This window comes from Ambystoma mexicanum, chromosome 1p (genome assembly GCF_040938575.1).
Source record: "Ambystoma mexicanum isolate Mex_15411 chromosome 1p, UKY_AmexF1_1, whole genome shotgun sequence".
Taxonomy (NCBI): domain Eukaryota; kingdom Metazoa; phylum Chordata; class Amphibia; order Caudata; family Ambystomatidae; genus Ambystoma; species Ambystoma mexicanum.
Window position 1 is genome coordinate 1,387,804,631 of NC_090921.1, and position 23,543 is coordinate 1,387,828,173.

General features: G+C 45.5%; 1 protein-coding gene across 1 annotated transcript in view; it reads right to left on the bottom strand.

The window, feature by feature from the left end:
• Positions 1-23,543, bottom strand: part of GPT2 (glutamic--pyruvic transaminase 2) — a 352,603-nt gene that overhangs the window by 113,412 nt on the left and 215,648 nt on the right. The window contains exons 5-6 of the mRNA XM_069607062.1: positions 16,616-16,859; positions 14,306-14,385 (exon numbers count right to left, since the gene is read on the bottom strand). Of these exons, the coding sequence (XP_069463163.1) occupies positions 14,306-14,385; positions 16,616-16,859 (324 nt within the window). The remainder of the gene's footprint in view (positions 1-14,305; positions 14,386-16,615; positions 16,860-23,543) is intronic.

Consider the following 23,543-nt stretch of genomic DNA (forward strand, 5'->3'; position numbering starts at 1 on the left):
TCTCCCACCAACTCTTCTGCGAAGTCCCTTTCCTCCTGTACACCGTGGGTGTCGATGTGAAAATGTTCTGCTGCGCGAGCGAGAACTTCATTAAGGAGGGGCTGGTTATCAACTGGCGAGTCGTTAACTGGGGCTTCGCTCTCTACCGGGGAATCTACTCTGTAAATTTCCTGCTCATCTTCTACCTCCTCTAGGTCCTCATCATCCGCATAGTATTCAGTCCCGGTTTGTTCCTCCATAATTGTAAACTCCTGGTCCCCTTCAGGGAAAGGCTGTCCTTGGTATCTGGGGTGTGGAGTAGAGTATGGAGTAGAGTAAGGCTGCACCTCGAAGGGTTCAGGTCTTTCGAACCGGGCCTTTTTACTTAGGGGGATAGGATCAGAGGAGCCTGAGGGTGTGCCCCTTGAGGGTCATACGAAAGGAAATGTTCTGGGTTTTTGTCATAAAAATCAGCTAAGGAAGACATCCTTGACATGACCCTGTCTATGTCTTCACTGGACCATTCTTTGGAACAGGGTATCACTTTAGTAGGCAACTTAGAGGACTTATCAAGGGTACCCTTGCTGGATGTTGATGTCCCAGTAGATTTATGTGTGTCTGTCTGCTTAGGGTGGAAGGATGGTCTTACAGGAGTGGAAGGCTGTGCTTTCCGCTGTTTCCCCCCCTCCCCGTGCGTGGAAAAATGTTTTCCCTGCCCCTTGGAGGCCCCAGAGACTTTCGACGCCTGGCGTCGAGGGTCGGGAGAGGTATCTTGTTTCGAGCGTGGGGCCTCGCTGGTGTTAACTGCGGCCTCGGTCTCCTGGAGCACGGCCTGGGGGTGGAAGTCGTCTTCGTCTTCCGACGATCGAACTTCCGTTAATCTAGGGAGCGAGGCACTCTTAGCAAGAGTGGATGATTGCCTTGCGTCATGAGGCGATCTCGATCGAGAGCGCCCAGAGGACACCGAGTCGGACCGTTCTATCTGTGCCTCTTTCCGAGAAGTCGACGTCGTCGAGGTTCGGTTGGGCTTAGTGTGTTTAGTGTGTGTAGGGTGTGTAGCGCTTGCGTCGCCGGGGGTCTTCCCCATAGCCGCCCTGCCGGACAACCTTCCGAGGTCGGGGACCTGCGCTCGGCAGTCTTTCGACGCCGTAATGCCCTCGCCGTCCGAAAGTACGGCGTCGCTGCCATCGCTGAAGGCGCCCTCCGCTGCCATGGCCGCCTGCCTGGCGTGGTGGGCCCAACGCTTTGTCGAACGGTCCTTAAGTGTCTTAGGCTTAAACCTACTACACGCTCTGCAGTTCGCTTCGGGGTGGTCCCTCGGCAAGCAGAGATTGCACGTGGCGTGCCTGTCGACCCAAGGGTATTTGCGGTTGCACTTGGGGCAGAATTGGAAAGGGGTACCCTCCATACGCACCTTGAGGCAGCGGGCTGGTAAGTGTAGGAAATATATAAGGTGTACCTATATACCAAGAGTGAAGAGTATGTACCACCCCCCACTCTCCCTACTTGCAGGGCCGAGGCCAGCGGCCTACTAGGCCCGGGCCGAGGCCAGCGGCCTTCCGAGGCCCAGACCCGTCGTGCAGCAGCCGACGGTCGAAGTCTTCTCCAGCCGTCGTCGAGTGTCGAGGGTCGACGTTGGGGTGGGGAAGGATGTCAAATAATTTTAAACTTCAATAATTAGCAAAAGTATGGCTAAGGCCAGGGGACTCCGCAAGATGCTTCCGACCAGTATGGCAGAAAAAAACAATCTGAGGATCCTAGACGCGTGAGGGATCTTGGGTACAGTGGACGTCACACTAGGGATAGTATTACTGGCACGCCTGTGTCGACGCCCATTTTCGAGTTTCGAAAAACAAACTGTAATACTCCGCAGCTTCCACTAGATGTCGGCCTATGCACAGCATGTGATCTAAGCAGATTCCACAAGCCTCAGAAATATATACAACCCTATTCACTTATTAGACAAGTCTTAGTGAAAAACACCACTTATTTTCAGACAGAGGTGAGCGCTTAACATAAGATGACACTCTAATAAGTTATAAAGAAGGGGAGGGGAAAAAGGCAGAGTTAAGGAAGCACACAAGTTTCAATACTTTTAAAAAGAACCACAGTAAAGCAGGATAGGCAGAGTTCTACTGGAGAGCAAGGAAGTCAATTGCAAGGCCCACTCTTGGAGAGAGCAAGCAGAAGGGGTCCATGTTCACACAGCGGGGTTATGCCCAAAGAGTCTTGTAGATATTTAGCACAAAAAGGATGAAATTCAAGTCAGGAAAAGTTAGCTAGGTTGTCCCAGGCTAGCCCAGGTTAGAAAGTCGAGGCTTTACTGTCACCCCGAACGATCTGTTGCAAGGGAAGCCAGGCGGGACACAGTACCTTCAATGTGAAGGAATCTCCAGCGGGGGCAGTTGTTCCTGGCAGCAGGTGCAAGTCGGCGTTTCGTCCAGAGGAAGAAGAGGTCTCGCCGTGGAGGAAAGATGAAGGTCGTTGCACTGCCAGGGAAGAAACCAGCCGCTGAGTTCTTCAGTTAAAAGGTACTACCCTTCTCTCCGCGGTAGTGGTAAACCGTGGTATTCTGGTTGCCGGGGTGCTTGGTACGGGCAAGGCGGACACGAGATGCTCCAGGGAGGTGAAAAGAAGGCAAAACTGGTTATCCCCACCAGTCAAAGGAAGAACACTCTCCGGACTGGAGATCTCCTCGGTCGTCGGGAAAAGTGGTGAGACGGTTCAGCAGGGCTCCACCGGTGGCGTCGTCGTTGCAGGTCGGCTCAGCTTCTCCCTCCTCGGATTCTTAGGTCCTGTGGTGACTTCTGAAGTTCCAGTCCCCAAAGCCCTGCTTTTATGCTGCACACCCCCATTCACTCAGCCTAGCTGTCAATCAAACATGCTAAGTGGTGGCCCAATCACACAAGAGGGCGACTTGAGTTACCAAGGTAACTCAGTCCAGGGTGCCTAAACCCCCTCCCACGCCCCCTGTGGTACCCAGACAGAGTGGCACCACTTTTGGAGGCTTCTGTGGAGAAGCCTGCCAAAAAGTGGAACAAAGGGCTCGAGTTGGGTTGGAGTCACAGAAGAGAACACAAACGCCATTTTAAAATCGAGTTCTGGCAAAAGATACCAACGGGTGAATTAATATTAAATAAATATACCAGCGGTATGTTCGAGGCTATAAGAATTAAATAATTAAAGTTGGTAGCCTCGAACAATGGGAAAATCCCATAGAGATATATTTGCAGTCGAATATAAAAAAGAAGTATCCACTGCCACCAGCCAAAACTCGATCAGGGGGGACGGAGACGTAACCCCTCGAACAACAGACCCCAGGGCAATCGAATTGCTCCGACCAGTACGTCCACAATATGATGGTTTGTACTGGTTTCTGTTCATAATTTGGGACTAGTACAGACAATGGTGACTTTACATGCCCTGGGAGACAGTAGTCAGTCCCAGGGTATGGAGTCTATGTTGGGGAGTCGCTACGACACCCCTGGGTTACGGCACGGAGGGTGCTGTGTAACCCACATCAAAAACACATGAGACCCTATGGAGTAAAGGGCCCCATAGCCCATAAAACACATTGAAAGATAAAGGAAAACCTCAAATCATGTCTAAGAGTGGGAGTAAAAAGGATATATCACTTAGCAGGAGAAAAAATAAAACCCCAAAAATCCAGCAAAGCTGCTGGGGGACTCACTAGGTTTGGGAAATTAGCCTTACAGAGAATTCTCCCTAACAGGGATTTCCTCTCTTCTGTGTTGGGGCTTGTTGGAATTGGGCAGGGGTGAACGGTATGGGTTTTGAAATGATGTATGGTGACTGAGGGGAAGGTTAATGTGGACAGTTGCAATACAAGAGATGGTAATTGCCACTTCTTTCTGAGTTGGTACTTGGTGGAATTAGGGGAATGGCGGGGTACCAGGACAGGATTTAGAACCTATAAAGGTGGAGGAAGTGTCAGGGGAGGCGGGGGGGATGACGGGGAATACTGCATCTCGCCATTGGATGTCTCACCCACATTCCCCGACGACCCCTCTACCAGGTGATCCTCCCATACTTGTCAACTCCCCAGGGTCTGGATTCAAGGGTGATGTCCGTGCCCTGGCCACCTGAGAAGGAGATCCCCAGGGTTCAGCCAGTGCGACGCCTTCAGGTTTCTCACAATAGCCTTTGTGGTGCTGGAGAAGAGATGCAAGGTATTGAAGCACTCATTGAAACTCACAGGAATCACAAATTATTATGCTATTTAAAAGCAAGGGAATTCCACCACGAGGTACTCTATAAACACATTATCTTCTCATAGCAGATGCATGCGGACAGAACATGCACAGAGAGGGTTGCTGGTGATAAGGGAACTACTCCACCTTTCTTGCGATCAGTGCTCTGCTAGCATCAGTTGCAGGCAGCATATCTTGCTAAGTAGGAGCCATTGCGAAATGTTGTCCATGAAAGGGTAGGTTCTCAGAGCTTCTCTTATAGTGATGAGACAGCCAGATTTAGGGGAGTAGTTTAACAGAAAAGGAAGGATCACCTGCAAGATATGGAGAGGGTGCCTTCTAATCGCAGCTACACAGAGATCTAGGCCTACACCAAATCTGTGGGACCCGATTAACCCGTACACAATGCTGCACAGGGCTATGCGCTATGCCTTTGACTAGGCGATATTCCAGATTAACACCACCACAAAACACAGCCTTTAACATGTTTGACACACAACTACATACCTGGCCGAGCCCGATGGCATCTTTAATATTTATTTTATATGTCAAAATATGATTTATTTGGGTTTCCAAGGGGCCTTTCAAAAGCCTAAATAAGTCCAAGGTTGCGTCATAAGGTAGGCTGGTGCAGTGGGCTTGAATTAAGTTTGCAAAATAGGATAAGGGTCGTCTAATATTCCCTTAGTGTTCTGGCTGTGCATTTTCCTGTATATCACCCCTAGTCTGTTACCAGAAAGTGGAGAACAGCTACAAATGTCAATCAGGCTGACTTGAGAAATGTGTTGCAGCATTCAGGTGAGCTGAGACATTGAAATATGTCCGTTTTGCTTACCTGCATGGAGGGCTTTGGCATGCTAGGAAGAACGTACAGGAAGACATGAAAGTGGAGCGCCTGGAAGGAACAAGTTACTTACCTGTAACTATTGTTCTCCAGCATGGTCTGGCATGGATTCACATGCTCCTGAATATTCCCTGTCAGGCTGGGAATCCTCAGTAAAACAAAAACAGTTTCACTTCAAAACTATTTCTCTCTTCAACCAATCACTGTCCTCTGGGTCATACTGCCCCCATCCAATGACCGTCTCTTCCTAAGGCCCTCCTCTGGGAACCATCTTCAGATTTGATAAGCATGTAAAGTGGCAGTATGACCAAAAATAGCCACAGAGGGGATGGAGGGAGGGTTTGCATATGAATCCATGCCAGACCCATGCTGGAGAACAATAGTAACAGGTAAGTAACTTGTTCCTTCTCCAGCACGGGGTCTGGCATGGATTTAGATGCTCATGAATAATGAATACATTGCAGTACAACATTACACAACCACGGGCGGTGGCAAGGCTCAACAGAAGAAATGAACACTTACCTCTGGAACAGACTTACCTCAAGCAAACAGGTTGTGTAGCACTGCTTGGCTGACTCTTTACTTCTACCTGGAAACCCTGTCGACGCAGTAGAGTAGTTTCTTGGAGGTGTGTGTGGACCTCCACGTAGCAGCCCTGCTGATATCCAGCAGGGGCACACCAGACAGTACGCTGTTGTCGCAGCGATCGCTCTGGTGGAGTGGGCTCTTGGCCTTCTGTTCGCCGACCGATGACAGTGCATACTTCAGACGGAGAGCCACCTTGAGATGGAAGCCTTGGACAAGGCCTTCCCATGGTTCAGAGGGCCAAAGTTCACAAACAGTTGTGAAGTCTTCCGAAGACTCTTCATGCGTGTCACGTAGGACTTCAGGGCACGGGCAACATCCAGCAAGTGCAAGGCCCTTTTAGCCGGTGACAAAGGCTTCGGGGAAAAAAACAGGTAACACCAAAGACTTGAGGTGGAATTCCGACGGAACCTTCAGCATTAAAACAGAGGTGTGTCCACAGCACCACCCTCGAATCGTGGAAAGTCAGGTATGGTTGCTTGTAGGATAGGGCCTGGATCTCAACTACCCTCCTGGCAGAGGTGATAGACACCAGGAAAGCTGTCTTCCACAAGAGGAACGAGAGGGGCCTGATGCTTAGGCTCGAAGGGCTCCCCCCTTCCCCCCTGAGCCTCATCAGAAACACGCTGCATTCCCATGGCGGGAAAAAACCTTCAACCGGGGGGAAAAGTCGAAAAGGTCCTTTGAGGAACGCCTTGACGAGTCGGTGAGACCAAATTGAAGATCTTTCTGGAGACTTGGTCTAGCGGGATATAGCCACCAGATGCACCTTGATCGAGGCGTGTGCCAGACCAGCCTTGGCCAAGGATAGCAAGTATGGAAGACTCCTCCGACGGTCACGGCCCGCAGGGTAATCTTATGCGACCGGCACCACGTAGCAAAATGCTTTGACTTGTGATGGTACCACTTCAAAATCAACGACGCCCTGACCTTTGCGAGGACCTCCCTGCAGCCAGCAGGCAACTCCTATCTGCCAAATTCTAGGGCTGCAGGAGCCAAGCCCCAGGTTCAGCGATCCTGGGTCGTGATGCAGGATTGTGCCTCATTCTTTGGTGAGAAGATCTGGAACCACCAGCAGCTTGACCAGAGGCGATGCTGACAGACTGAGAAGGTCCAGATAGCAAATCTGCATCGGCCACGCCGGGGCAATGAATATCATCTTGCATGAACAATGAGTGTTGACGACTCGTAGCAGGAGAGGGAATGGGGTGGGGGGGGGGGGGAGGGAACGAATACCGGAACAGCCCTCCCCAAGGGAAGGAGAGCGCGTCCTTTGGGCTCCTCGGCTGGTGGAACCTGCTGGCAAACTTCTGGCACTTGGGAGTTCTCCGCCGTCACAAACCGATCTGGAGCCTGCCCCACTCAGCGAACAAGCAGTCCACCTGATCCTCACGAAGCCCACACTCGTGGCAGGAGCATAGTTCCCTGCTGAGGGAGTCTGTGATAGTTTTCTTGACTCGCGTCAGGTGAAGAGCGACGAGCAACATCCCCTGTCAAACGGCCCATCAGCACAAGTCCTGCGCTTCCTTGGAGAGTGTCAGGGATTGTGTGCCCCCCCCCCCTGCTTCCTGATGTAAAACATGGTGGTGTCTGTGAAGATCCTCATCACCTTGCCTTTCAGAGACGGGAGCAATGACTTGAGGGCCCATGAATGATGCCCGTAGCTCCAGGATGTTGATATGAATGTCGTCCTCCTCTGTCCTTCTCTACCAACCACAGGCCTCTGGCATGCAGACGTCCAGTGTGCGCTCCCCATCCCTCTAGGGAGGTGTCTGTGCAGGACATCATGCACAGCAGCGACTTGGATGGCCCCGCACTGTGGACTTCTTCATCTACTACAGCTGCTGCACCTTCCCCAGAACGGCTGCTATCCTCTCCTCCAAGTGAGACGCAAGGCAAGACAATGTATGGAGTCTGGCACCCAAGAACAGCACGTTCTGCGATGGTGTTAGGCAGGACTTTCAATAGGAATCCCAGATCTGTTAGTAGTTGGATGGTCACCTCCGCGTGTCCTTCGGCTAGCTCCCGCAAGCGGGCATGAATCAACCTGTCATCCAGGTACAGGTATATACATGTATGCCCTGTGGACGCAGATGGGCCGCCAATGGTGCCAGGCATTTCATGAACACTGGGGGCCGACTTCCTGCCGAAATGTAGGGCCTTAAACTGGTAGTGCTGTCCCTGTACCAAGAAATGTAGACATTTGAATTTTCTTATGGAAGTAGGCATCCTCCAGGTCCAGCAACGTCAAGAAGTCACCTCCATCCTGAATTCTTGGGACTTGAGGTGTTTGTTCAGATAGTTGTAAGTCTAGAATGGGCCTCCAGCCCCCTGTCTTCTTTCTGACCAGAAAGTGTCTGGAATAGACCCTGGAGCCCCTTTTCGCAGCATGGCCCATACCCCTTCCATCAGGTGAGGGATGTGCTGCTCCTGATGGGTAACCGGAGGCCTCCTCACTCTCCCTACCCCCCCCACCCTTTAGGGTTTTGAACCAAGGCCTGAACCGGTTTCCCCCTTTCTGGCGTGCCAGCAGACTATCAAAGTCATTGCGGCGGTGTTAGGCAGAAACCTGTGCAGTTCCCTTTGGGAACACTGCAAAAGATTTAGGACTACAGGTGTTAGCAGTAAACCCACTTGGTAGCAGTCTGTACCACCCAGATTTACCTGGTAGCTGTGGCTGGGCAGTCAGACTTCCCTCAAGAAGAGTTAGGCAGTATGCAAAGTATACACAATAGGCACTCAGATACAATAGCACAAGCAAACACTGACCAGAGCTTTGGTATCAAAGTATATAATTATTTATTTAAACACACACTGTTTGAAACACTCCAGCACTCTTATTGTAAAACACTCTAAACACAGTTACTTTTATGATATATATACAACCCTTATTCCTTATCAGACAAGTCTTCGTTAACACCACTTATTTCCAGACAGAGGTGAGCGCTTAACTATAGATGGCACTCCAATAAGTTCATGAAAAAAGGGAGGGAAACAAGGCAGAATATGTGAAGATACACCACTCTAAGATTTAGGAACACTTTTAGCAAGGCAGAAGAGCAAAAGTCACTGGTGAGCCAAAGTCCATAGGCTGGGCCCACTCTTAGAGAGAGCGGAGCACAAATGCGCCCAAGATCACAGTTACACTAGGCTTTGAAAGTCTTGCAGAGAGTTCGAAAAGAGTTCAGAGAGGCTCAAAAGTTTAGCCAGGGTGTCCCAGGCTAACCCAGTTTCGAAAGCCGGGGGCCAAATCTACCCCGTTCAGTCGGTGGCAAGGGAAGCCAGGCGGAACACAGTACCTTAAGTGGGAAGGATCCTCCAGCTGTGGCAGTTGTTCCTGGCAGCGGGTGAAAGTCTCGGCATCGTCCAGAGGAAGAGAAGATCTCGACTTGGAGGAAAGATGAAGGTCGTTGCACTGCCATGAAGAAACCAGCCGCTGAATTTTCCGGTTAAAGGTATTACCCTTCATTTCGCGGTCGTGGTAATACGTGGTATTCCGGTTGCCGGGGTGCTTGGCACAGGCAAGGCGGCCATGAGATGCATCGGGAAGGCGAAAAGACGGTGAAACTGGTTATCCCCACCAGTCAACGGAAGAAGACTCTCTGGCGGGAGATCTCCTCTGTCGTTGGGAAAAGTGGTGAGACGGTTCAGCAGGGCTCCACCGGTGGCGTCTTCTTAGCAGGTCGGCTCAGCTTCTCCCTCGTCGGATTCTTAGGTCCTGTGGCCACTTCTAAAGTTCCAGTCCCCAAAGCCCTGCTTTTATGCAGAAAACCCCCATTCACTCAGCCTAGCTGTCACTCAAACATGCTAAGTGGTGAGCCGGCCGGACAGAGTGCGACTTGAGTTGCCTAGGCAACTCAGTCCAGGGTGCCTAAATCCCCCTCCACCCCTCCTAAGTACCCCAGACAGAGTGGCACCACTTTGGAGGGCTTCTGTGGAGAAGCCCGCCAAAAAGTGGAACAAAGGGCTCCACTTGGGTTGGAGTCACAGAAGAGCACACAAACGCCATTTTAGAACAGAGTTTTGGCAAAAAATACCAACCGGAGAATTAATAATAAATAAATAGGCGGTATGTTCGAGGCTATCGTAATTAAATAAATAAAGCTAGTAGCCTCGAACAGTGGGAAAATCCCATAGAGAAATATTTGCGGTTGAATATAAAAAGTAGTATCCACTGCCACCAGGCAAAACTCGATCGGGGGGACGGAGACGTGCCCCCTCAACTAACAGACCCCGGGCCAATCGAATTGCCCCGGCAAGTACGTCCACAATATGATGGTTTGTACTGGTTCTGTTCAGAATTCAAGACTAGTAAAGTCAATGGTGACTTTACATGCCCTGGGAGACAGTAGTCAGCCCCAGGGTATGGAGTCTATACTGGGGGGTCACTATGACACCCCTGTGTTACTGCACTGAGGGTGCTGTGTAACACACATCACAAAAACACATGAAGCCCTATGGAGAAAAAGACCCCATAGCCCATTAAACACATCTAGAGTCAAAGGAACACACTCAAATCATGTCCAAGAGTGAGGGTAAAAGAGTCTCACTCTTGGCAGGAGAAAAAAATAAACCCCAAAAATCCAGCAAAGCTGCTGGGGGACTCACTAGATTAGGAAATTCAGCCTAAACAGAGAATTCTCCCTAACAGGCGGCCTCACGCCTTGGGGGTAGGGACATCTGAGCTGCGGGGGCAGCGGGATTCACCAACAGATCCTGCTGTCACAGGGTTAGCACCCTTAACTGCAGCGGTATCCAACTCTGTCGGCGACAAGGTCTTCGCCTGCACCGATTGGGCCTGCTTGGGATGGTCAGCCTTCTCCTCCGTCTGCAGCTTCTCGGATTTCTCAAGAAGATGACTTCCTTTTCGAGTAGGAGCTCGATTGGCGGCTGGCAATGGAAGTCAATCGAGCCCTATTCACCCTGTGACCTGCTTCCGTGGCAAACCCGGTGGAGTCGGACTTGCGGTTCTTGGCCTTATCTTGGCCCCCCCACAGGACTTCAGGCCGCTCCTCGGACCTGCCGGTCCGGGGTGAGGCATGACCCTGCTTGCTGCATGGGCCAGAGGCCTTGGCGTTGAGCCACGCTGCCAGTCTACTGTGCCTGTCCAAATTTCACACTCAACCTCCTTGTGGTCCGGGTGCAGGCAGTAGAGGTAATGCAGGTGCTCGTCCTCCACAAAAACGTTCCATAGCCCACATTTGGTGCAGGGCTTGAAGAGGGACCTTCCTTCCTTCTCCTATGTCATAGTCGGAAAGCGGGAAGTAGGCCTGATGGCCTTCTCGAATCTTTGACGATCTTCGCCCTTGGGGGGCGCTGAAGTTCAACAACAGATCCTGCTGTCGCCAGATGGAGAAGAGAATCCACAGGCTTCTTAGAAACTAAAATAGAACGTTTTTCCGTTGAAAACCACACAAAAAAAACATACAAATAGCTCGGAGAGCAAACTCGAGGACTCTCAACACTGAAGCATCCGGTAAAAATCTGAAGATGGCTGCCAGAGGAGGGGCTTAGGGAGAGGACAGTATGACCCAGAGGACAGTGATTGGTTTAAGGGAGAAATACAGCTTTAAGTGAAAGTAAAACTTTTTTCTTTTACAGAGGATTCCCAGCCTGATGACGGGGAATATTCATGAGCATGTGAATCCATGCCAGAGCCCATACTGCTGTGGTGAAACACAGAAACACACGCTCATACTCTATCAGACAGAAGGCTCAGGCGTGAACAGCAGTCATTGGACACAGCTAGCAATCAACAGTGGCAGTTCATGCATTAGCAGTCCGGCTCCTGCTCAGCAGGTTGAAACGTTTTGCATCAGTATTCCTTCACTTGAGCTAAGCGAGGCTTGAGGTACACTGACACCACAGTGACAGGCCCTCTGCAACTGCAGGAAGGCAAGAGGAAGAGAAAAATTCACATAAAGCCATGCCTCCCCTATTAATCATGTTAAATTAATAATTCTTAAATGGTAGAAATTAAACCAGCCCACCAAATTAACATTCCACCTTTATTCGGAAAATGGCAGATTTCCCAAATGCCTAATCCAACCCTGCCTTGCTGGTTGTCTCCGCCATGCACACCACTGCTCTACTACCACCTATTACTCTCTCTCACATTCTCCTGTCAAACACACTCCCTATCTTAATCTCAGACCTTCTCTAAATCCCCTACACATCACCCTTGCTCCATCTCTCACCTTTCTTTGACTCTCCTTTTACACACGCCTCACCACATTACACTCAACTCCTATTGCCCTCTCCTACACACAATACCTTACCCTGCACTCTCACACTGCCACAGTCTCAACACTCCACCGTCTGACCTCTGCCTTGGCTCTTGGTCACCACGCTCAAGCTGATCTCACTCCAACACCTTTCAATCTCTTCTGTGCTGGCTGGGCTTTTCTGGACCAGCCTTCTCCCTTTTAACACTTCTCCCGGCTCCCTTTGTTCCTCCTGGACACATGCTCCTGTTGGCGAATCTCTGGCTAAACTATGCCTGGAAGGCATCAAAAAGGCTTTTCAATCTCCATTTGCAGGGTAGCAACCATGTGCTCAGGTTGATAGTTTTCCTTGTGGCTTTCATGTGCTGGTGAGCTTTGCTTCCAATTTGTTTTGGGGAGGATTTCTGCGAGTCTCTTGCTCCCCTATGTAGTTCCTTCCCATCTTCAGTGGATGACAAGTGCTTACTTAAAGCTTAACCCCATTAGGACCAAATTTGTACCACTTGGCCACCCCTTCAAGCAGGAATCCACTAAAAGGTGGCTTGACGGAAAAAAGTGTTTGGACGTGCTCAACCCTCATCTCACCCACTCGGCAAAATCCTGAGGCATTATTGAGGATGGCAATCTATCCTTTTAACAACACATTGCCAAAAAAGGCTCAAACGGGTTGGTATAAGATCTCCCTAATCCTAAAGATCAAGCCATTGCTGAGATTCAGAACGGTGGGGCAGGTCTGAGTTATCTCACATATCGATATGGGCAATTGTCTTTCTCTCAGGGCTCCCACCTGCTCACCAGACCTCCTTCAAAGTGGCCCACCATGCTGTGGTTCGCCTCTAGGAGAACTTCCAGTACCTTTTATCATAGGACTTTTATTACACCGGTTATACTTCCGCGCTGCACACCGTATTCCGCTGGTGGGAGTCTTAACATCAACATGATTGCATTTGTTGGCTGCTTGCACCCCCTCTCTGCTTATAATTTTCGTTCACAACAGATCCATGCAGAAGGGGATTTTCAATCACCCTGCGGAATCCCTTAATCTATTTCTGCATAAATAAAGCACCCTTTCTGTAGTATCTGAAGCAAGACGGGCACAAACCTGCAGCATTAAAAAGCAGATGGTATCATTCATTCCAATTTATAAGCATTTCAAAACTATCTTTGTTACCACTTGCAACCCATCACTAGTGCCATGTGATTTATTTCTTATACTCGTTTTTATTAGGGTTAAATGGTGGGTGGAGGCGAAACTGTACCCAAACAGCAGAGCCGATCGGAATTTTGGAGTTTCACAAATAGAAGCTCTGCTCAAAACCATCACGCTCTCGCAACTATGTGACGAAATAACTATCTCCATAATAAATTTCAATAACTTGCAAGCCCAACCAGCCCAAAGTGCTGGAGCAAAAGGCTTGCTTGCCTAGAAGACCCCGGGACTTGTGCTCCCCCACCCCCCCATTCGACCCAGGGAACCCTATAGACAGATTACCCTTGGGCTCTTGCTGCCAGAGAGGAGAATGAGCACTCAAATGGTTACTGCAGACCATCTATGCAGTTTTCCTTCCTACTGTCCCTGACCTCCAAAGGTCACTAAATAAATCGCATCTGCCTCCCAATACTTTCGGAAATGATAAGCACAACACAGCACATTGGAAAGGGCATATTATCGACCTTCTACAGAAATGTTCAGAAATCAATCTTAATTTTCTGGGTTATGCAAAGTGCAGAAATACTTCCGGTATTTACAGCAACACTGTGGCAATTGTTTGGAGCTAGGCTAACTAACAAGGTGAAGAAGCGTCATCGTATTACAAGTAACAGTTGTAATACGCACTTTATTGTCCAATGCAGCAAAAATGGAAAGTATATCCTAAAATGACTGGCTTCATACCAGGAGTTCAAGGGAAAGAAGCATTAACTACTTGCAAAAGCTTTCCTACAAACTGTGAAAAGCCATTGGATTTACGTCGGCGTAAAGTAAAATCTGTCCAAACAATAATTAGACTTTCTTTTCCTTCTGAAGCTAAATGCTTTCTTCTCAAGATAAGATTTACAGCTACAAAAAATTATAAGAAAACAAAATGCGTACCAAATATTGGAATTCGAAAATTGTTAAGTTAGGATGCCCATCAACTAGTGTAACAATGTACAACAAAAATACCAAAACCACTACAGCCACCATTCCTTTGCAAAATAAGATACTGAGTGTGTACCATGGAATGTGTGTTAATGTGCCTGCAAGTATTAGGTGAATTCGGCTTAAACTTGAAAACATCACAGAATCGAGTTGGGAACTGGAAATCAGAAATTCTACAATAAACAAATTAATACATTTACAAGCATAACATACCATATAATCAAAAGCAGTACTCTTGGGCACTGACGGCTTTAAATGTGTGACAATAAAACAAGGTTGCTCCTCACAAAGCCCTTCTAAAAATGCAATGGAGATCATTTACCTCATCAGCAAGTAAGAAAAGGTTCTCTTCCCAGGCAAAATGAATGACATCTTCTATGCATCGCCTGTTCTGAACCTGTCCTGGTGAATGCAAGAAACCAAAAGAATAAGAGGGGGTGAGACTTCGAGGTACAGAAGAAAAGGAGTCATCCCAGAAAGATAAATGATGCTAGAGAACTCCGGATTGGGTTAAAAAAAAATATTTAAAACGAGAATCATCTCAAAATATGAGATTCACTTGCATAGTACACAAATAAAACGATATTAAACATTATAGAACAGCAGGAAGGGACTTCATTACAGGTTTGGCAGCAGCGGTAAAACATTCAGTATCTGGAAATACTGCACGTCTTAACCGTTCCCCAAATCCTGACTTTCCCTTTTGAAAATATTCAATTCTGCCTGCTTTTATGTGGAGCTACTCTCCACACAAACATAAGCATTTCTGTATAAGGTTTTACCATGCACCATTACTGCATATGGTATACTGCATGCCCCCCAATGGAGTGCTCTGGGACAACAAAATGGCAATAATCGAGCCTTTGGCATGAGTGAACCATGCAGACTTTTTTTCGGTAACATGTGGTAAAAAAGTAGTTTGGTGGTATTTACAGACACAAAACATTGGAAATTGAGTAACTGCACTAGTTGAAGTTGCATCGTTTTTGGATGGGAGCATTTGGGCATGTCCGATAGGAAACCTTCAGGTCTTGACTGTGGTAACGTTTTTAAAAAGGTATCAATGTGTAAGAATGAAATCGCTGCATCACTGTGCATCCCCATTTCCCTGCGCTATGCAGTGCTTTAGGAGCCCTTCCAGCTTTAGCTTTTTGTTGACTTGTATTCAACCAGTTAGGGTACATATGGGGAAATGTGCTGTGTTGGCAAGATTACCACTTCATATTTTGGGAAATAGCAGGCTCTTCATGAGGTACAACATGTGGAAGGAAGAAGACCTGTGCATCTGCACTTAAAAAACAGGTACGTATACGGCCTTGGGCAGCATTTATGCACGCTCTGTCTGAATCTAGCAGCCATTTAAAGAGGAATTAGGGACAAGGGGAGTGTATGTCCAATGCAACAGAGATCAGTGATCTTGTAACTGTAAATATAACATGGTATAACATGTAAATTAAGCGAATGGCACTGAAAAAAAAATAATCAAACCAAGAAGGACCCATTACGGGCAGAGTATGAAAATGGCAACACTGCAAAAGTAACAATTTTAAGAAATCAACATTGCACAATACTAATTTGAACAATGCAGAAAAGTAACCAAACTTAAAGATGTTACAGTTCCAAGTAGTCACGTATGTGCACATTTGTTTACCCTACTGCAAAAGGCTGATGAAGTGAGTGATTCTAGATTCACCCATGAAACTCCATGTACCTATTTGTATCTGTATTTCTCCACCTGCAAATATTTAAAGCACTTCAGATATGCAGCAGCACGTTGCTTAGAAGCATACACTCCAAGAACATGCACATACCTTTCTTTCCATGCCCTTCAGAGGAAGCCTGTGTTGGGCAAACGTTCCACCCGTTCTATATATTGCATCCACCTTCTTATGAGACAGCGGGAATGGATGGGAGTCCAGTTACATAAACGCTCAAACGACTAATGCCCAGACACATCCTACAAGATTACGCACAGGTGTAATGAGCAAATTAAGGACACCAATGTGATCAGCTAGTGATGCACTTATTCTGAATGTCTTCATTAACCCCTTGAAATCTTCCATGTAAGAAAAATATGGTTGTCTAGGTTAACCTTCTTTCTGTATTGCTGAATGCCGTGTCCATCTAGCGCCTATTCCTGGCAAACACAAATCCTAGGATAGCTTTCGAAATCTACTTTTAATTAAACTTCGGCCCAGTGAGCCAGCGTCAAGACAGATCACTTTAGAGTGAAGCTTCATCTACACAGCAAGGACACTGGTACTTCCTCCCTTCTTAAAAAAACAAAAGCAGTAAAGCTTAGGGAGCTGTGGCCACCACCACACTAACCACACTAGTGAAAAGGAATCTGCACAGGCTACCTGAAAAGGGCCCACATTAGCTAAACAAAACCTTACATTTACAAGAAAAATAAATAAGAGGATAAAGTGCCAAAGATTATGCAAACATAAAAAGTAAGTTAGATAAGATGTAACAGAAAGAACCACAAGACCACTGCAAAGGGTCCCGTGAAGAGACTTCATTATGATCAATCTAAAAATAAGAAACGTTTCAGTTTAGTCTCCAGTACACCCAATGCTTCATTAAAACGATTTAGCAAACTCTTTCAAACAATCCAAAAATGTGCACTAACCTGTGGGATTCCCTGGGTTAATAATGCACAGAACCTTTGGATGGCAAAATTCTTTGGCAGCTTTTAGAGCTCGGTGAAGCTCATTCACATCTAGTGCCCAGCAGTTGTCTTCATCCAAATAGTAATTCACCTGAATAGCACCAAGTTCAGATATGGCTGCCGAATACAGTGGATACTGTGGGATTGGGATCATTATGCCAGTACGGGATTTCCCTCCTCCCGAGACCAGAATCTTCAGTATACTCTGCCAAAGACAAACAGGAATCATATTTGAGTTTTGTCACATGCCTGAGCGCTAACTCATTAATTGAGAATATTAACAATGCTTTCAATATCCGAAAAGTAGCTTTTTTCCCAAAGTTTTGTGTTTCCTTTCATAAAATCAATTATTATAAACATTACAATATACAAACTGCTTTTAGCTATAGAAGTGACATGCATATCTTTGTCCTACATTCAATATTTTCGCCCTAAAGAGGGCATGTGAGCAGTCCACCACATCCTTGTCTTATCATACACTACAGAGAACGGCATAACGTTGGAGAATCCCTTCACACACTGCCCACCCCCGTTAAGATGGATTTCTAGAATCTGGCCTGGTGGACAGATTTTAGGAGGCCACCAGTAAACAGGGGAACTCTGTCAAGATAAGTGTGGAGAGTGGTCAAGACCTAGTCCCAGGAGAGTGAGGGGTGCCAGGGGTCCACACAGTGAAGAACGCAATCATTCAATTTAGACAGAGAAGTGCAAAAATACGCTATTTATTCTAGGCCTAAAAACACACACTAGTAAATGAACCGGGCAAGTGATAAAATCACATACCACTCAATTATCAAACATATATACAGTCACCTTTAGGTTTTTAAAAACGGATTCAATAACTTGGACAATTAAAAGAAGGCAAGTAGTTATGCAGTAGAATTAAACAATTCACACGAATGATGCCCTAACTTTATAAATCCAATCTCTATGATGTATGGGGCCTTGTGCCCAAAAGTCACAAAGCTTCTTCTTAGGAGAGGGAACTGATGTAGGAAGAGTTCTTGTCGTGGTGAAATGTTTCAGAATATATATTTCAACTAAGTTACAGGTATGTTAAATTAATTCCTATCTTTAAGATAAAAGCTTTTAGATCCAACAATCAAAAAGTGATGGAACGAAATAACCAAAGTTCATTCTAAAGATTTATTCTAAGGAAATATAGTGAGGTGAAAGTGTGGGTTAACTGGAGAGGAGGGGAAATCGGAGGTCACTGGAGGTAGGTTTTCCCACCGTTGGTTCCAGTGAGAGGTGCCCAGGAGCTGCAGCTGCAAGAATTCTTCTGTCTGGTTCCAGGAGCAGAGTGCAACACTTTGTGAAAAAGAAATGCAGAAGGCACCGATCCAGACCTCCTCAGGATACTTCACAAGACTGGCAAGGAGAGTTCCAGCATTTGGAGGAAGTGCATTTGTGAAGTGCTGTCGGCCTTGGAGGAGCCCGAATGCCAGTTTTTTTCTGTGGACAAGAAACTACAAACTTTAACTTGGTAAACATACTGAGAAAGAAGAGACTTATTAAGGACACTATTTTTAGTGCCAACTGTTATTTATACCCTCTTATTTTACTTATTTTCACAGTAACGAGCCTAAGCCCCGCCCCCTTTTCCCAAAATCCTCTTAAACAGCGGGCCGCGCGCATTTGGCACGCGCGCATTTGGAGGAAGTGCATTTGTGAAGTGCTGTCGGCTGTCTGCTGGCTGAGGGCCGGAGGGTTGGGGGCCATAGGCAATTACAATTTGTCATTTTTCAGGAAAAAAATGTGCAATGAATGGTATATTTGCATATTTGTGGAATTGAATTGTATACTTGTGGAAAAAAAAGGGACATAAATAAGTAACTGTTATAAGCTGAAACTAAGCTGATCCTGTCATAAGATAATATATTGATCACAAAATGGTGACGCTGCGCACCGGGATGCCGCCAAAAGAAGTCATTACCGTGTGTGTGCGCATGCCGCCATTTCCAATCTTGCACGGGTTAGCAAATCAACATCTAGCATGAGAGCCTGTTCGGCAGTAGCTGATATTAGAAAATACTGTGCTATAGGGAGTAAAAGTGGAAGTAAAATTGAGAGTGCTCAACCAGTTGGGCTTGCTGAACTGTCAACTAAACTGGATTTAATTGACAAAGATACTCAGGAGAGCTGTGAGGAAATTCAATTGCCCCCACCTGACTCGCTAATTGCGGCCGGTTTACTGGATGTAATTGAACAACAAGGAGAGGGGAGAGTGGAACCCCAAATCAAGGCGGTAGAAAGCGTACCGGACTTACAAATCACCGCAGACTTAAATAAGGATGAAAAAGAACAGGATGTTTCTATTGGTAATATTAATGATGGAAATGTTGAAGTGGTGAGAATGGATGACACACTTAACAGAAATAAAGTTAGCTCACCAGAAACAAACCAGTCTTCTGACTCCAAATGGGACTTAAATGACAGTATAGACAGCCAGGAGCTATACCAGTCACCCATGATGTTCTCTCCAACAAACAATGCCTCATCTGTCTCCTCCTGTTCCTTTGCTCAACCAACCCCGCGGCGAAATCACTCTGCCCCAAATGAAAAGATTCAGGCAATACCAGGAAGCTTTGTTATAGGACTTGAAACCTCCTTGCAAACTATGAATGCAGCTCTTTTTTCACTTACACACCTCTATGATACACTAGATACGAAAAATTAACGACCAACACTCCCTTTTAATTAAATTACTTCAAAAAACCTCAGCAAAAGAGTCCGGTTGTGGCTGCTGCGAGAAGGAAAAGAACAGACAACAATCGAATTATAAGTGTAGAATCAAGAACTGAAGATACAAAATTACAGGCTGATATACTTCTAATCGATTGTACTCAAGATCAACTGTCTGCATTACAATTGGGGGTAAAAAATAAAAATACAAAGGCAGGAAGTTTAACAGAACTAGTGCAGGAAAAAAAAATTGATAAACTAATCAATGTGGGCGATCAGGGAAGCTCACTGAGAAGTAGTATGGAAGAAAAAAAAAAAAAGAAGAGTGCATAGTTGGGCAATCCTGCTCCAAAAAAAAGAAAGACAAGGCAAAAAACCTGGAAATTCCTGATGAGCAACCCCTAATACCGAAAGAAAATAGCGATGCTCAACCTATTAGAGGGGTAACAGAAAATGAAAATACGCCGATTTATAACATTTTTGACACAAGAAAGAACCAAATACGAGTGTCAAAACTACCACAAAAAAAAAAAAGAAAATCAAAAAATGTTCCCACCGTTGCTAACTCTAAAATCACAGGAACAAAGCGATTTATCCGTACCATAACTTTGCCTAAATCAGCAGCAGCTGTAGCCCGCACGGCTATCGCAAATAAATATCGGAAAGCGATATCCCAAAAAGCACGCCAAGGACGACTGGCACAAAATACGCCCCCAGAATATGAACCTTTAAATAATCTAATTCAAATGGCTGATCAGCAAAAGGAAGCTGACATTTGCAATGCCACCAAGGAGTTATGTGGGGCGAGCAGTGGTGAAGCAAGTGTTGTACCAAATAGACCATCGAACCAGATAAATTATGGTCTGACTAACACTGAGAATCAGCCTAGAAGAGAGAAACAGGAAAAAGCTAGCAATGGTGTTGAATGTAATGACTCTACAAAACAGCAGCAGGATAAGCTTATACTGTTGTCAGAATGGAAATCAGAAATAGAGCAATCCTTAAAAAGTATTATTGCTCAAGCAAATATGAACGAGAATCCAATGGGAACTGGCTTGGGCGGGGGAGTTCATACACCTGTGAGTAACACGGTAAGACACAATCAACCTCAGCCTAAAACACACTATACAACCAAAGCTGGGTATCGCACGCCAGGCAGAGACGTTAATACAAATTGTCTGATGATGCAGTGTCAACCTCAGCCTTGTCAAAGTTTTGACCTGAATAGGCAATCTTTGTTGAATATATTTGCTGAGGTTCAGGCTCTTGAAGGGATAAGTTCTTGTGATATAGACAAGATAGAATTCCCTCACCGAAACGATCTGTCCATGATAAAGCTATGGATGAAATCCAGCTTTGTCAAAAATGCAGTATGGGAAGCGCAAGATGATCTCTACGAATTGGGTTTTATTCTGGTAAAGCCAGCCTTGTGGGACCAACAACAACCCCCTATCTCCAGAAACCAGTTTGTGCCTAAAGTAAATGTATATCAGAAAGGCCAAAGTTGTAATTCACGAACAAATGCCTCAAGTTAAAATGGACAAATGATAGAGGAGAGTGAGCTGAGAATGAATAGCAACTAACTAGTCCAAAATCTAAAAACTCTAGTGTTAGCCTCTTGGAATACAAGAGGCTTTAAGCATTTTACCAAATCCAAAGATAGCTTATTGTTGAATTATGACATTTTGGCTTTCCAGGAAATTTGGCTTTCAGAGGCTCCAGTGTGGGATAATCATGTGTTAATTTTGAATCCTGCTATCATGCCAGTCGGAGGTAGACAGATCCATGGCAGGTTTAATGGTAGCTATAAAAACATCCCCCAATATGCAAATTGAACATTGGTTCTATCCTAACAGCTTTTTACAATTGGTAAGGATCAAATTTAAAACTGAAGATATTGGATTGTTAAACATCTACTGGAATCATTCTGCAATATCCGAATCTGATTTCTTTGAAGCCATGGATGAAACATTAAATTTAACAATCCTAGATCCGATTTGTAATCATGTAATAACTGGTGATTTGAATTTAACATGTCTAACCCAAATGGGAACAACTGACGCCGATAGCTAAAAGATGGAACGCTTATATGGCGGACCGACTGTTTGTAATGCTAAATGGAGCTAAAAAAGGTGATATGCCATCTAGCAGCACGTGGCATAGAGGTTCACAAACAGCAACAATTGATTATACCTTTGTAAACCGAGACCTGTTCAATTATATAACTGAATTTCGAATTATATCCCAGAAAATAAGTGATCATGCCATTCAATCCATAAAACGGACCTGGGTAATTGATGACAAATTATACGATTCATCTCTAGCTTGTAACCTAATGGCTAATTCAGCTCAAAACAGATTTCATTGGACGCCAGCATCTTTACAACTTTTATGTGAAACATTAGATCGGTCTCAGCATAATAATACAGTTCATGGCTCTAATACTTGTCCTTATGTCGAAGAAATGCAGATCTTCGGGTCCAAGAGAAATGATTACCACAGTAGCAAGCCTAGAAATCTGCATACTTTTGACCTTGAGGTAGCTACTCACAAATCTCGATATAGGGCTGATAGAAGAAAAATTATAAAAGAAAATTCTCTTGACTGCTCACGACAACTGAATACACTAAAATGTAAAAGATAAGAATTGTATAAGAGCAAGGAAAGCTCTTATGTATCAACACGATGCAGAGGTTATGTTAAAATATCTCAGAGAGAAAAATTCAGCTAAAATATGGTCACTTCTAAAACAAACGCAGACAAAAGTTCAAATAGTGAATCAAATGAACCCTATTCCCCAGGAAGTATGGTTTACCTTTTACAAAACCTTATATGCTGATACTATCACTACTAGACATCAAAATAATTTTGAACCGAGTAAGACAGAGAATCTTGTCTTTGACATTGACGACATCTTATTGATCATTGCAAAATTGCCTACATATCGTGCTCCGGGCCCAGATGGTCTGTCAAACTTCATGCTAAAAAATAAAAAAAAAATCAACTGCATGGGCACAAATTCTAATAACCATCTTTAGGCAAATTGTGTCAACACACTCCATTCCAGATTCATGGAGGAAATCCATAACTATTCCTATCCAGAAGAAAGGGGATAAATAACAACCTAAGAATTATAGACCTATATCTCTCATGGATATACCGGGTAACATTTTTGCCCGTTTATTATTGAGAAATATCAATAAATGGCTGAATGGTGTGGGAATTAGAGACCCAAATCAAACTGGCTTTATGCCAGGAATGGGGACAGCCATTAATCTGCATATTTTGGAAGTACTAAAGAAACAAGAGTATCAGAGAGGGCAGGTAACATATGGCTTTTATAGACTTTCAGGCTACCTTTGATTCAGTTTGTAGAAAAAGACTAATCAACAAGCTACTGGAAGCAAAATGTCTGAACTTTATTACATACTGGATCAACGAATTACACTCTAAAACTACAGTACAGATCAGATTAGCCTTAGATGGCACCCTATCAGTCCCAATAGAAACATTTCGGGGACTAAAGCAAGGATGCATCTTGGCAAGCACCCTGTTTAATTTCTTTATGTCGGCAGTGCAATATGATTTTCTGAAAACATCTGATGCTCCCCGTTTGGGAGCGCATGCAGTCCCCTGGCTATTCTATGCTGATGATTTAGTGTTGCTAGCGAAGACGCCAGGGGGCCTGCAAGCACTCTTAGATACCCTAAGCAATTATGTTGTCGCAAACTTGCTTACAATTAACCAAGACAAGTGCAAAATCATGATACTTGAGCCAAAGAAAAAAAAAATAATCTCCAAAACCAGAAAGTGGCAAATTCAGAACATGAATATAGGTGTCATCTCTGACTACAAGTACTTGGGAGTGACAATTAGTAATAACCAACAGGACAAACCATATTTCTGTGAAGTCGAAACCAAGGTTAACACTGGTATAGCACATTCTAAAATAATACAAGGCAAATTTGGCAAATTTTCATTACTTCCAGCCATTACATTCTATAAGCAAAAGGTCACACCAATAATAACCTCTAGTGCTGAAACAAGAGAGATCGTTCCAGAGAATGTGTGGCAAAAATTTGAGGGTCGTTATTGGAAAATAATTTGTGGCCTTCCAATGTCTACATCAATGTGCTTAATACGACATGAACTCGGTCTAGTATCATTGTATGCAATTTATACATGGAAAATCTTGATGCTGTAT